The sequence below is a fragment of the Hemicordylus capensis genome, chromosome 6 (assembly GCF_027244095.1).
Source record: "Hemicordylus capensis ecotype Gifberg chromosome 6, rHemCap1.1.pri, whole genome shotgun sequence".
In the NCBI taxonomy this organism is placed as follows: domain Eukaryota; kingdom Metazoa; phylum Chordata; class Lepidosauria; order Squamata; family Cordylidae; genus Hemicordylus; species Hemicordylus capensis.
Genome location: NC_069662.1, coordinates 43,092,511 through 43,108,222, shown reverse-complemented (window position 1 = coordinate 43,108,222; position 15,712 = coordinate 43,092,511). Strand labels below are relative to the sequence as shown.

General features: G+C 46.1%; 1 protein-coding gene across 7 annotated transcripts in view; it reads right to left on the bottom strand.

Annotated features, from left to right (window-relative positions):
- Positions 1-1,063: 1,063 nt before the first annotated feature.
- Positions 1,064-15,712, bottom strand: part of ARHGAP23 (Rho GTPase activating protein 23) — a 234,496-nt gene continuing 219,847 nt past the window's right edge. For 6 of the 7 annotated variants that reach the window (XM_053259976.1, XM_053259975.1, XM_053259973.1 and 3 more), the window contains 4 exons: positions 15,044-15,085; positions 13,444-13,537; positions 8,139-8,170; positions 1,064-7,081 (listed from right to left, as the gene is read on the bottom strand). In XM_053259976.1, the coding sequence (XP_053115951.1) occupies positions 5,897-7,081; positions 8,139-8,170; positions 13,444-13,537; positions 15,044-15,085 (1,353 nt within the window). In that variant the 3' untranslated portion in view covers positions 1,064-5,896. Of the gene's footprint in view, positions 7,082-8,138; positions 8,171-12,626; positions 12,652-13,443; positions 13,538-15,043; positions 15,086-15,712 lie in introns of all 7 variants that reach the window. The other variant, XM_053259979.1, reaches the window with a different exon arrangement.

Sequence of the window (15,712 nt, the reverse complement as noted above, 5' to 3'; positions counted from 1 at the left end):
ACCCAGTGAATTATTATTATCATGCATTACACTTACAGTTGACTTTTCTTCTAAGTAGCAGAGAGCAGCTTCCTTCCATGTGGCTTGCTGGCTGTTCTCCTATCCAGGCAGCTTATGAGACAAAGCTGGCTTAGCTTGTGCGGTAGAATCACGTTATGTGGCTACACTCAGGCCAGGTCTGCTTGGGGACTCAGCTTCTCGCCACAAGCCAACAATGTGCAATGAAGCTGCCTCTTGCAGGGAAGATGGGTAACGAAGGACAAACGTCTTCAAAGGACACTTGCTTGCCATTAGTGTTTCCTGACCTTCTCACTAACGTTCCCCCCAATACACCTTTCAAGGAACTGAGGTTATTTTTTTCCTGAAACACAGTGTGAAAGCCACTGAGCATATTTAGGGGCCCAAATACTGAGTTGAGTTAGAAAGAAATAAGGAATGGGCAGCCCAAATGGCAAGATTCCAGTTCTTGACCCTAGTTCCACCATATCTCCGTTTCACCTTCTAGACTTTGAAAGTGGAGCCACCCTCCAAATGGGACACTGTGACACACAACAAAATAGTGACATACTGTGTGGGGGAATGCCGACAGCTGGTGCCCTTCTGGTGCCCTTCTGTGCGTGTTAATGCCATTGACGGTGCTGTGCTCCAGGGCAGTACCACTCCATCACAAAGCGGCACAAATAGAGTTGTGTGACGCAATGCCCACAGGAAATGATGAGTACTTGCATTCCCCATGCCCTGCAAGTGGTGACCAATGGGGGAGTGGGAAAGCACTAGCACAATGATGACCATATCAAATGACACGAGTACTGGGGAAATGTAGATTGTGTGTTGTTGAAACCTCAGGAACATAAAGCTTTCTGGACATAATCCAGCCCAGAGTCTGTTGCACAAGCCCCACTGAAATGAACGGATGGGACATGAGCAAGAAAACTTCCTGCTAGATTGGGGCTGCTGAAAAGCTCATAGAGAATTGTAGGGAGCCCAGCAAACCTGGAAAGGCCACTTTCAAAACTACAGGGCATAATAGCTAGAGGGCATGCTTAAAAGAAGCAAGCAAACATTCTCTGAGCAAGCCAGTTTATTTCCAATATATATATAATTGTAATTCTGAGGCTATTCTCAAAGTGGAGTCTGGGTGTCTTCCGTTGTTTTGTTTGACCATATATACTGTCCGACAATGTACAACACAGTGATGATGAGATGGGGGACAAACCATGCAGGCAGATTTTTTTAAAAATAAAAAAAAATTCAACACTGTAGCATAACTTCAATTGTTGTTTTTGTTTTAAAAGGAGGAAAACAAAAAAGTCTTTAAAAAATCCTTATAAACTCTTTCATTGTATGTTACACATTTAAAGGCTATGTACAAAATAAAGTGAAAAAAAACTTTACAGCAAAATCTTGCATAAAAGTATAAGAACAATGCATAACAATATAGTACATAGTTTTGTTTCATTCCGTTTTAAATTCCACACTTCAGCATGCATGCCCACCCCTTTTCAAGGCCTCAATGGAATGGCTGTGACATTTGCATTAGAAGGTGTGGAACTTTCTTGCTCTTTTGACCATAGCACAAATTATAGGCAATTGATAGATATTTTAATTGTTTGGTGTCTGTATTCAAACATTTGCTTCCTGTTCTCATTAGCATAAACAGAGCTTACATCCTCTGTGTCCTTTGGGGGAATTTGCTTCATGAAACCTCCCTCTTGGCCGAAACTCTGTTGAAGCCATTCAGATACTGGAGAGCATGTGGATTAAGTTACTCCTCATTTCTAACTGCAGAAAAGATTCAGCAAATCTGACAATGCTCAGGACTGTGCAAGCTTTTGAGTTTCACAGAACTCTTTGTTGGTCAGGAGTGACAATGAAAGCGCCCCCAAAGCTTTTGAAGTTTAAAAGCTTTCACAAACTTTTTCACATAAAGGATATTATTTATATGCATTTTACTTCTCTGAGGCAATATTGCAACCACTGCTAAACAAGGAGAACATGCCAACCAACCAATCGCCTCCTCTCATGACAGTCTCATGCTGTTTGTGGAAAGATAATGATTTCTGCATAAGAGGAGGAAACAAACTAATCTATAAACTGTATAATCATTAGTAGAATTCCAATTCCAGCTGAAAACCTGCCAGTCTCAGCACACCATGTACCATGGGCAGTTGCAGCCTAATATGGATCTAGGTGCAAAATTTGGGATATTGGGTGAAATCAGTCTGAATTGGGTGGGAACGGTGTATATTTGAACATACGAAAAGCTGCCTTGTGGTCCATCTCGGTCAGTGTTGCCTATACTGACTGGCAATGTCTGTCTAGGCTAAGGTTTCAGTCAGGGTCTTGCCCAATCCTACCGGGAGATGCCAGGGATTGAACTTGGGGCCTTTTGCATGCAAAGCAGGAGCTTCACCACTGAGCTACAGCCTCTCCCCAATGTGCATGAATTCTGCTAGATGACCGATGGTCTCCATACTGCCATACCTATTATTTTTAGCACTAGACAATCCCCAGATGTCATCATGCATCACTCTGAGTTGCACTGCATCATGGACTATGCACAATGGCCACATACATGGTGTAGTTCTTGTGGGAATTATAAAATGCCAAAGACATCCGGTATGGAAAAAGCACAGAGAGGACAAGTGGGATCTGACAGGCCAAACATTTGAGTTCTGTTGTCAAGGAAACCGACGGAATTCAAAGTGTAATTCTATTTGGTTGAGGGCAGTGTTCTCTCTAATTTTTTTCATCTGTGTGCGGAATGAGTTTTGTTCTGGGTGGCAGTATCAAGGCAGTGCGCGCACATGCATTCAGAGCGGGATCCTCCTGATTCAACCTGAGCGGGATCTCAAATGAACTGAGTAGACATTAAAAAAAAATGTGAGCACATGTGTGTGTGCACACACAGAGGGAACACTGGTTGAGGGTTTTTGCACATCTCTAGAATCACTGCACATTCTCAAAAGTAATTATAAGCATGGTTACGAGGACACAAGATATGGTATCTGAAGAGTTTTGAACATGAAAAAGCACTATTTCAATGCTAGACTTTTATTATTATTATTATTATTGGTGCCTAGGTTACCAATCCATCTGTACCTTGGATGGCTTTGAAAGGTTTGAAATGGCAGAGTTGAATGTTAATTCCCCTAATCTTTGATTGTGCCACTTATGCACAAGATGTGCACACTGTCTGCTAGCTCTTACAAGACAGGTCCACCACACATATGCATGTTCATCACTTGAGTTCTCACAACTGAACATCTGAACTGATGCCACTGAAATACACTGGGTTTGATTGACACTGGGCAGTATATGTGGTTCACTGTGTGAGAAAAAGAGGGCAAAGTGTCTCCAAGGTGAGATTTCTTCTACAGAAGATTATTGTGTAGCTGCTCCCAAAGTGGTTAAATTTTTGCCAAAAGGCGGAGGGAGGGGAGAATAGAGGTGGTACCAATCACACACTCCATAAAGTTAACTTACTAAAGCTTTCCTCCTCTGCAACTTCACTGGGAGAGTCCCTTTTATTTTTCTCATGTGCCTTACAGGCAGGTGAGATTCTACTAAGACGTGAGGTGGCTGGAAAGTCGCAACACCCTGACAATCAAAACATATACAAGTTGTCCCTCAAAAGGAAAGTCATGCAAGAAGCACTGACAGCAGGCATGGGTACCCTGATTGTCAATGAATGGCTCCTTTGTTTTATTTCTTTTTGTCCAATATACTGAGAAAGCCAAAAACCAGATGATATTGTTAAAAACAAATATAGCACCAAAAAGGATTAAAAAAATATTAGAGGACACCTGCATAGCACACGGTGGTATGATCTGACATTTCAGCCATTGCTTGAATGAATGGAATCTTCACAAATGGCACACATACTGATTATTGTGGGAATCCTAAAAGCAAAAGCATCACCTGGCCTCTTTGATGGCATTTCTGCATAGGGCCATGGAGGGGCGTGGGGATCATATTGTGTCTCCATTGTGTTCATGCATCTTCTCTGCCCCACTGCTCACACAGTGCCTGCACTGTTGATGCCCAATCTACTGCCTCTCTGTGCTGCAGATGGGAATTAACAATGGGCTAAATGTGGGGTGGCACAGTCCACACAATGTTAGCTCAAGAAACTCATACACAGGTTATGCAGTCCTTTGGAGGTGGTTTATCCCACACATCCACTTTTAGCACCAAATGTTGTAGGGAGCTCTTACAAGCATAGAGGCAGCCAGCTGAATTCTCATCTGCATAAATAACCCTGTTCTCTACTCCAGACACCACATACCTGACCCTAACACAGAGCACAGGGAGGAACTTGCGTCAGCTCTCAAAGCCATGCTTTGTACAATGGCTAGGAGATAAGAGAGGGTCAGATACCTAGACTGGGACCAGCTATGTCAACTCCTCCAAGTACTGAGCAGCTGAATAGAAAATTTAAGTTGTAAAAGTGTTCACATGCCCTCATGGGAGAAGACAATATACTGTGGGGGGCGGGAGGCTTAAGTCAACTTCTTTAGGTGAGCAGGACAGAAAGGAGGGATGCAACGCCAGAGGTTAACCCGGGTTCTGCCAAGAGGGAAATACTGCAAGAGGGGTTTGAAAAACTAGATTGCAGAGCAGTAGTTTTGTTAACCTGTTGCAGCAAAACAGCAGTGAATCCTGTCGCGCCTTAAAAACTAATCAATTTAATGTAGCATAAGCTTTCACGGACCAGAACGTATGGTTTTAAGGTGCTACAGGGTTCTTTGTGGGTTTAGAATACAGGATAGGACGGGAACAGCAGTGCATGTTAAGCATGGTCAAGCCATATGCCTCTCAGGCACCCATTATGGCTCTGCCATTTTGGTTTCTCCTGTTGGGATGATGTTCATGGGCAAGTGCATAGCCTGAGATGACTTTATGCCCACAGGATCTGTGCTTAAGTGCTACAACTGAAAAGAAGGGTGATAGGTAAGGCAGCCAATTCTGTAAGAACCTTGCTAAGAATGAGCCACCACAGATGGGAAATCTGGAGAGAGGCCACCCCCCTGCTTGCCTTGGGGAAAGGCCGAGGGGGCTGCAGGTATTATATGGGGACCCATTGAAAGGCGCTTGAGACAGACACCAATGGCTGCAGTTTGGATATCAATAGGAGGAAACTGGAGAAAAGGAATCCTGCATGGTGGAAAGGGGGCTTCTGAGGTGGAACGGTGCATGGGGCAGAGGCTTAATCAGCCACAGAGCTTTGGCAGTGATCATATGGTCACATGAGTTTGCATCCATTAGCATGGTTCACCCAGCTCCGGCCCTCCTCAGTCAGACACAGAAAAGGCAAAGTGGACTGGCTGGAAATGAGGCAGAGTATGAAGAGCTTCTTCCTGGGCAACGCGGAGCAATTCTGGCTTCCTCCACTTCTCCTCTCCTTCCAAAACATACCTTACATTCCAACTATGGGCTGGAACTCTGGAGTTGGGAAAGAAGCATTGAAGCTGGCATGGGGCTGCTCATCCCATTAACCAGAGAGCCTCCAGGTGCCCAAACCAAGAGACAACCTTCCTACTGGCAGCTGAAGAGCCCTATCCATGTTGCACCTACCTCGGCTTTCTTTTCTCCAACCACCTCCCTGGGGGGATGGGGATAAATAAATAAACCCGTCGGTCACAAAATAGGGGTGACATTAAATTAACACCAGGGGGGAGAGGACCAGAAAGCGAGGCCAGGGAGGAGGGCAAAGGCTCTTGCTCCACTGACGTATGAGGTATCACAGAAGGCAAGGCAGAACTGCTAGTGGGAGCTCAAGTGGGAGGCTGCATTGGTGGCCATCCACCCCCCAGGCTCAGGTCAAGGCTACGGACACAGCTAACCTCAGGGATTCTTTGCAGCCATTCTAGCCAGAGCCTCCACAGTAGGCTTTCTAGAGACACTGGTGGAAGCGTAAGGAGGCTGTACGCCGGGGAGCTGAGCGCCCCTCGGAGCTGCCCTTGCAGTGCTGCTCACTACCACTCTGCTGACCAGGAGCTGCCATGCTCCCCGGCGTGGAGGAGGAAGGCCGAGCTTTGGTTGACTCCAGGCTACTGAGTCCAGAGTCCTTGTTGTCCCTCAGGGGATCCTTGCTCGAGGTGTCTAACGGGCGGGCCTCAGCAGCCCCTGACATGTGCTGCTCTTTCCACTCGTTGTAGTTGAGATCCTTGAGGCCGCCAGGCACCACGACAGTGTGGCGCCTCCAGCTGTTCTTCTTGCGCCGCGTCTCGGGCGAGTGTGGCTTGCGCAGGCGCACTGCCAGCATGTCGTCTGCTGAGCCACGGAGGCGGAGTCTCAGCTGCTCCGCGAGGGAAGGCCGGACGTGGACCTCTGTGGTGCATGTGGGCTGCAACGACTCCTGGCTACCCGGTGAGCTGGAGCTTGGAACTTCAGAGCTGTCTTTGGAGGAGGCCTCACTGTTGCGACGGGGTCGGGAGAGCTTGCGCCGTGCCAGGGTGTCGCACTGCATGAGGCGGTGGGAGCTGAAGGAGGCCCGATGAGGCATTTTGTCAGAGGCAGTAGCTCCACCTTCCACCACCGCTGCCATCCCAGCTCCTTCTGGGAGCACCCCAACCTGCCCTGGCACAAAACCGTTCTCAGTATCTGTCTCCACATGGCTAAATTCACTCCGCTCATCATCTGCTTCTTCCCCACGGCTCTCTGCTACCGACTGCACCTCGGAGCACATACTGCGATCAATGGTAGACAGGGTGGAGTAACCAGACACGATGGAGCGGGCATCAGATGCCGGTTCTGGGCTACCCCGAGGTGCCACCACCTTCCTCTCTCCTGACTCTGCTCCCAATTTTGCAGTGCACTCTGGACCGCTCCGTGCATCAGGCACTGGAGCTCTGGCGCTGCTCCCGAGCCCCTCGGCCTCCCCATCTTCCTCCTCAGCCTCCTCCTCATCTCTCTTGGTGGCTGGCTTGGCAGCCGACTCATGCTCAGAGTCGTCATCTGTGCTGCTCCCAAAACGCTTGGCCTCTCTCCGCTTCTTCCTCTTGCGGTTGACAGCTGAGATGAAGGAAATGGCAAGCATCTCCTTGTGGTAGTGCTCTTTCCGTGAGCCCCACGAAGCCTGAAGCAGGGATAAACAGTGAGAGAAAGGGAGAGTTACACATGAGAAAAGATGACAGAAAGGGAGACATAGATGGAAATTCTCAGGAATATTAACCTTGTTTACATCATCCGCTAACCGTAGGATAAGAAGCCATTAACTCATTGATCTGCAATCCCAAATCAACCACCTCTGGAGCAATCACATGTTATCTTAACCATTTAAAGTAAATCACAAGTGTGGTGAAAAAAGGAATTCTTTCCCCTCAAAAAAGCCAAACAGGGCAAGCAAATGAAATCAACAGCAGTAGGTAGTGCTATGTGTATTCTGCAAAACAACATTCAAATTTTGCACCTGGCAATTCAAATCCTGTGCCCCGCAAAAGCCAAATTCTATAGCCTATATAAATCCTGCAACCCAATCAATTTCCTTAATTTCCTGGGTTGTTTTTTTTTTAGCCATTTTGCAAAATTTATTCTGGTTTTGCTAGTCACAGCAAACACGACGACACTGAAGCATTGCATCCAACCACACCTCTGGCTTTTGAGATTTCAGAAGGGCACTGCCAACAAAATTTAAGCATATCTTTGCTGTGAAATAAGGGCTAGAAACCAGCTCCCCCCCCGCCCCATATGAGAGGGAAAGAGCACACACTGAAATCCACAGGGAGCTAGATTTTGTGCTCACTAGCACATTCTGCCCTTTTTCTGGGTTCTTGTGGATCTGCCCTGTGAATGCAGCCCTGTGAATAGAATTCTAACAGGAGCCAGGACAGATTTCCTTAGGAAATCCCGAGGAAAGGCAGCTCTTCTCCAGTTGGCTAGATAACTGCACAGTCGGAGTCAGCCCTGGTTGGGTGCATGGCCTGCTGTGCATTGGAGAGGAGCGCGCACAACTGGGTGGCGGGTGATTGCAAGTGCCCAAGTAGCACCAGAGAGTCTTCTCTGACTATGCAGAGGCCAGTTTGAGAACTCCCAGGCTCCACCACCACTCCTTCCCCAGCCGCAACCTCATCCACCACTCCTTCCCCAGCCGCAATCTCATCCAAAGAGCAGGGATTAAAAGGAGAGGCGCTTACCTTCGATTTAGCTGAGCCGCTATTGGTTGAATCTGCAACAGTTAACAATGACAAACAAAGAGAGAGAGAGAGAGAGAGAGAGAGGAAAGCATCAGTTAGAGGTGGAGCAAAGTTGGGGACGCAGATGGTAGTTTGTGCAGCTGCCAGAGCGGATGCCATGCTTGGCCCAGGGTCTTCCCAGAAGCTCTGGAGTGACATTTTAAGGCATGCCATTCTCCTATAAATGCCAAAGGACTAAGCTGGATAGGGCACCCTCCCACCCCCCAAAAGAGAAGGGATGACCCAGCAGATGTTTTCCTATGCTACCCTCTGTCTTTTGCTTGTGCCTACTCCACAGGGCCTCCTTTGTGCACTGCAGAAAGCAATGCAAAATAATGATGGACACTGCAAGGGTATCAGGTATGCTAAATAGGATTGACTGCCTCCCAAACTTGGGAGGTCTTTATTTCATCCAATTGATGGATCTGAGATATCCTAACAGAAGCCTTTTCCTTATGAGCCTCATAAGTTTCATGTTGTCCTCCTAACAACCTGAGAGAAATCGTTATAAAAAGGTTGAAAGCAGAGCTTTCAACTGATAAAGGTTTGGGGGGAGCTTTTAAAGTCAATTGTGATTAGACACTGAACTGATTCATTAGCTCAGTTGCTTCCAAATTTTATGAAATTGCATTGCTCTTGTAAATTTAGATCCCATCCTCTATTAAAACTTCACTGGGCCCATCCTGCTGGCTCCTTAGACATATAGACTTGACTCAGGTCCTCTCATACACATACAGCTTGTAGGAGTCAGGGACCTGGCTGCAACCTCTACATCCTTTTGGCAATCCCACAAAGATCACAACCTGCACTTTGGATTATCCCACGTCTGGACTGTTTATGGGTTACATGCAGTTGTTTGCATCCCCTGGTGGCAGCCTGAGGGAAGGCACCCGGGATGTGAGAAACACTACTTTAAGGGATTAGAAGAACGACCGGGGTATCCCAAGATCTGAGGGCCCTTTTAATGGACAATTAACTCAGGCAATACTTTTTCTGAACTGGCTGGTTCAAGTGATACATGAAGGACTATTTGTAAGAGTGCAGCTCTCTGAGCAGAATAGAAAGAATGCTTTTGGCCTTTATTCCAAAGAATTCAAGAACAAGTGTTTGCGAGCAGGACTGAGGTCTGCCTTGTCAAGTTGTTCAAAAAAAGGAAGTTCCCTCTGAGTGCTCACAAACATACCACCTTGGACCACAGGAAAGGGCTTAATCACAATATATAAATACATTTTATTTGATTTTTAAAAGTTAGAAAAAATTAATGCCCTGGTGATCACCACAAAAATTAAACAGGGACAGGAAACATTTCAAACATCTGTGGATACATAAGCATTTGGAAAGCAGTGGTGGCCCACCGACACCTTCACCTGTGAAGCAATAGCAGTGTTGCCTGGAAGATTAGTGGGACAGAGCTACTGGCATTTAGTGAAGGTTATGTAGATAGACCAAGCACAAGGCAACAGAAGGCAGAATGAATGCAAGGGAACATTGGTTCAACACCTGGTGTATTCCCTCCACTCCCCCTTGGAAGCTGGTCTGCAGATGCACAAGTTTTCCAAGTATGCCATACAGGTATCCCTAATGCTTTTACACACGTGTACACACTAAATTCCATAATGGAGCATGCCAGATTCCCATCCAGAGGAGCACACCATAAACCAGACTTGCATAACATGTGCAAACGCAGCTCACCGGCCATGTATGGTGGCCCAGTGAAGACCTGACAAACCTCCCTTTTGTGCCGCCTGCCTGGGACTGCAAAAGCAGGGAGATTGTCAAAAATCTGGCAGACCACAATCCATGGCACGGGCTGTGGGCATCGATATTGCACAGGCCTGCTATAGGGACAGGAATAGCTTCCACTTGAAGAAGCTTTGCTGGTTCAGACCCAAGGCCTATCTAGTCCAGCATCCTGAAGCCCACAAGCATTAGCTGAAAGCAATAGCCCCTCTCCTGCTGTTGCTTCCCTGCAATTAGTATTCAAAGCCTGTAGCCACTGACAGACCCATCCTCCATGAATTTGTTTAAGCCCCTTTTAAAGCCACCCAAGGTAGTGGTCATCCCCACATCCTGTGGCAGAGAATTCAATTGATTAATTATGTGTTGTGTAAAAACATACTTCCTTTTGTTGTCTGCCCTAAATTTCCTCCCAGTCAGTTTCATGGGATGACCTCTGGGTCTAGTGTTGTAAGAAAGGTGGGCAAACTCCTCTCTCTTCACACGGTGCATAATTCCATTCTCTTGGACACCAATTCTGAATATTGTGGCCTGCCAACTGCTAGCAGTTGGAACTTGCTCTCAGGTGGAACTACGATTGTGACAAAAGTAAGAGAAAAAATTGCTAAAGATGTTTCCAAGGAAACTGTGAGGGACACTGACTTCTCCCACTCCAATGTAGATGGGGTGAAGGGGATGGAGGAGATCTTCCTAGGTTTCATCTGCTCTGAATAGTACAACTTGACTGGAAAGCTTCTTGGTGACAACAGACAATGTGCAAACACAGCAATGCCAACAAACTGCTTAGAAATTCAGCTCTGAATTTAGAACAAACTATGTTTTAATTCAGAAGCTGTTTAAGCCGCAATGCCAAAACAAAATGGTGGTGTTTTGGCATTGCTGAATGCCAAAGAATGTGCAACAAAGGAGTGAGCAAACCATTAAAGAGTCAGCATTCCGAGGATTCTCAGTTCCTAGGGAGCAGCTACCACTGTCAAAGGTAGAATCCACATCTTGCGCCCCACACAGAAGGCAAGCCATGAACCTAAAGGGGATTGGAGCGGGCAGCCAAAGAGAGAACCACTGGCAGATGTTGCCCAAATGTCCTGGGAATAGTAAGACTGAAGTAGTGGCAATGCAGGTCCACTTGGGCACCTCTGCTCACATGCTTCTTGAGTGTAGCAAAAGTAAAAGCCAGGTGAGACAGATCTAGCACAGTGGAAAGCAGAGTGGGCAAAGAGGGTGAGAAAGAGGACAAAGGCAGACATTGGCAAATCCAAAAGTTAGCTGCATAGGTGGTAACAATAGCTCAGAAACCAAACGGTGAGAAATGGGCCAGTCATTACGCTTTGCCCTTTATGGGGACAGCACCAGCCAAGCTGTCTTCACAATAGCCTCCCCACAACCCTTCATATCCACACACAAAATCTGGCACAGCAATATCAGCAACAATAAAATCACACAGACAATAGAATGGATGACCCCCCAACCCTGCCCCGGGCAAGGCCCACATCCGCCAAAGTCTACCCCCCCCCCATGCCCACATGGAATTAGTGGCTGGCGATTATGAGAGTGAGGAAAGGCAGAAAGTCCGCTCTAATTCTACCCCCAGACCCTGAACAAGTCAAGTCTTTGAGGGTAAAGGAGAAGAATTTCAGATTTCTAGGGAGTGGCATCAAACTTTTGGAATAAGATCTATTGTTTTTCAGTGGAAAAGTACACATTCCTTCAATGAAAAAATACAAAATAGCTAAAGCAATTATTTTCACTGGAGCAACATTTGTTGGTACAAGAGTAAGGCAGGCTTTCAGGTCACACAGAAGGGCAGAGATGAAAGACAGCTAAAGTTCAGCCTTTGATGTGACACCAGTCACAAGACTAGATTGCTCACACAAGTCCTTTTGATGTGAACATCCCTGAAACTGACTCTAGTCAGTAACATTTTACCTGTATAGGTCTTTAAGGCAGCTTTTAAATTTGATCTACTTTGCTATTGTTCTTTATTACCCTATTAGAGTCTTTGTTTTAATTTTATGCTGTTTGATGTTTTAGGCCGAAATTCTAAGCATATTTACTTGGAAACAAATCACACCTAAAATCAGCAGTACCTACACGATGCTGCAACTGCAAATACTTTCATTAATTGTACACTTTGCTGTGCATTTTTTTAGAAAATAAATGGAAAAGTCTTTAAAGGGAAAATAAAATTATAAAAGTCATTTTAGTATGGATAGAATAAAAATCTAACAAACAATTAAAAAACCAAAAAAAATCTCAGTGTAGCAATGAGTTTGTTAGGATCACCAAAACACTGTGCAAAGGTGGCATTGTAGCTGGAATTGTCTCTAAGCTACAGATTAGCTGCCTTTCCATATTGCCCAAGTAACACTCCATGTTAACTTAGAAAGCTGCTGCTTTGTTTTGAACTAAACTGATCTGAATTGTCATAGTTCAGTTTCCACAATTGGCTTAAAATGGAACTTTTCCAATTATTGGCAGGTCATGCCAATAATGAAGGAATCAAGTAGCGATCATTTTTGCTGTTCGTTTTTTAAACTGGGGGCAAAATGACCCTGCCCCCCACTGTTGGCAACATGAGATATATGCTGCAACTGTTGCTGGTCAACATGGAAAGACCAGTAAGGAACCAGAACCCATGTCCTGCCTGCCTCAGTCTCTCGTAATCACCCAATGGAATTAGTGCATGAACACCAGCGCACAACCACACTGTACCAGCTCTAGAGCTCCGGCAGATCCGCTGGAGGAGGAAGGAGGAGGAAGAAGATGAGGAGAGAGAAGGAAGAAAGACAGCAAAAAAGTTAGGAAAGTCTATAAAGGCAGAGGAGGAAAAACTCATTTAAAACAAAACAAAAAAGTCTCCAATCAATATCTGCATCTATAACCAGAGAGGTTCCCTTCCAATGCCTAAAAGATGGTTTCCCTCTAGCCCTCAGGCAATTTAAAGGACACTTATCACAAATGGCTAGGGTAAAATGGCCATGCCTGTATTTTTTCTCCCAAAACAGCACTATTAAATTGAAAGAAAGGGGTTGAGGTGGGGAGATGCACTTTGTTGATAACAACTGGTAAAGGCACAAATTGCACTAGATCATGTAGGAAGGAGACATTCCTGACAGCTGTAACTCTTCCCCACTGGAGAACTGCCCAAACCTGGATATTTTTCACAGGCAGGCAGAACTGCAATTTTGTGCTCTCTGGCATAGGGCAATGGCATGTACTCCAGGGATGAGAGGATGGGTCTCTCAGCCACAGGAAGTTGAGGGAAATTCACAGAGCCATAGAGAAGACAAGGGAAACCAAAGCTGGGAGTTGGGTATATTAGGCCTAAGAGGGAGGCAGCAGAGCAAGTGAGGGAACAAACATCTACTGCTGATTTTTGATTTTTTAAATGCTGGAGCAGCTAACAGAGAGAACCCTCACAAAGTGACTAAGCTACAGAACACCAACCAGGACCTTGCACTGTGGTTATACCATGGCCATTGGGTGATCCCCTTTCGTTCCCACTCAATTCAACACTCTCTGCACTCACCTGAAGCATCCCCTGGTGCTGCTGTCCTCCCGATGTTGGGCAGAAGGTACTCAATATTTGGCACTGATTGGGCCTCCTGCTCATCTACGGGGGTCTGTGAAATGGACACACATGGGGTTAGGAGGGAAAGGTTACTGCTGACTGCTTTCTGGATGTCCCTTTCTGTTCAGCCAACTCTCACGGAAGTGGATCCAACTACACTGGGAAGGTCTCAGGATGGGAAACTCCCTCCCTCCCTCGGCCAGCACTAAGAGGAATCTGGGGGAAGGGAGAATGGCCTCAATACATTTGCTTTCCTCCTTCCACACCAGAAAAATAAGGAATTTTCCATAAAATAGTAAAGGCAAAATGAACCATAGTCATCTTGTCAAAACTTGTCTCCGAGAGGCAGGACCAGTCACTCGCCAGCCGGCCACAGATCAAGCCCTCCTAATCAAGATTACTGATTGCCATAAGCAAATTGCAGTTGCACAGTAGAAGCAATGCCTGTTGAGAGGACTCAAACAAACTAGCCAAGCCACAGGCTACAGAAAAGCAACCCCTTCCCCAAGTCACTGATGAATCTGATGAGAGATGGGGAAATTTTCTCTCAGCCCCCACTGTGTGAGTACAACCTGCTGCCCCCTCCTCACAAGTAACCCCAAGGGAAATGCAACTGCTGGCCATCCAACATCCCACCCTTGGTTCTGACCTTTCCTAGTGTGCCAACAGATGTAGAACGGAAAATATATATTTTCCTTCTCACATGCTCAGTCTAAGAATCTCATGATTTTGATTCAGGGGGTGCACATCCAAACTAGGAGAAAAGTGGGAGAGATTCCTCTCTTCATCTGTGTCTTGAATAACTGCTGCCAGAGTACCTAACAAAGCATGCCTTTGGCATTGTAACACCACACACATCTCACATTCACCTCTGATGAATAACCCTTGCAAGTTTGGGGGATGGGACTGTAGCTCATTGGTAATGCATCTGCTTCACCTGCAGATGGTCGCAGGTTTTCCCTGGCATCTCCAGGTAGGACTGGGAAAGACCTGAAACCTTGGAGAGCTGCTGCCAGTCAGCATAGATAATGCTGAGCTCGACTGATTAATGGTCGGACATGGTATATGGCAACTTCCTGTGTTGGAGGAATGGGGTGGAAGCTCAGTGGTCGAGTATCTGCTTTGCATACAGAAAGTCCGAGGTTCAATCCCTGGCAGCATCTCCAAGACTGGGCTGAGAGAGACTCCTGCCTGAAACCTTGGAGAGCTCTTACAAGTCACTGACTTGGTATAGGGCAGTGTCCTCTGTTCTTTTGTTTTTATACCCCTTCAAAACCTGAAAAACCTGTTTGGCCAGAGGCAACAGGGGGACAAAAGAAACAAAAGAATGGATTTGTACACCCTGAGAGGCAAAAGCTCTCTCAAACCATTATCAGATCTCTGAAGAAGAACACCAGCCTTGTTTGTATCGCTGTAAAAGGTCTGCTCTCCTCAACAACCCACAGAAGTCAGCAGAAAGCATGGGAGAGTCTGTGCCTCCACCTTTACGCAGCATTTTCCTGCAGCCCGAGGTATAAGCGGCTACCACAAACCAGGCATCGTCTCCTCAGTGACTCACCTTCTCACCTTTATCCTCCTTGTCACTGAAGAACCAGTCTGACTGTTGGAAAGAAAATAAGGAGGAAAGAAGTCAAAGTAGAGTTGTAGCGGATTAAAGCCTTTGTCTCAGAGCAAGCTCACATGAGGGAAAGAAATGCTGAACCATCCCTGCTGAGCTGCATGACTAGGCTTCTCCTAAAACTCTTCTGTATTTTTGGTAGGTTCAAAAATAGCCGCTGCCACCACCACCCCTCTTTATTACAGAGCTTGAACCTCCCCTAGGCTTGGGGTTGGAATCCCAGGGGAAACTCTCTTCATTTTGCCATTAGACAAGTACAAAAATCTTCTACATGCAAGCCTATACATGGTGAGAAAACTGATAGCTGCTGAACACCTGAGGAGAAGTGTTTGCACCAGAGAAATCCCCCTTTAGCCCCCACTCCACCTTTTCTGAGAAAAACCAACTCAGAGAGGCTTGTAAAAGAAAAGAAAAACAGTTTCATTCAGGTACTACTGATTGCTTCCGTCTGAGGCTTACTCAGCTTTTAGTTACAGATAAAAATACTCCGAAGGTTACAAGAACACTTCAAAAGCACCCCGAATGATGCTGGGGCAGCACACTTTATTGCAAACAACAAGTACATGCAAATGCGAAAATGCGTACAGAGCCTTTTGCTACACCCTAGGT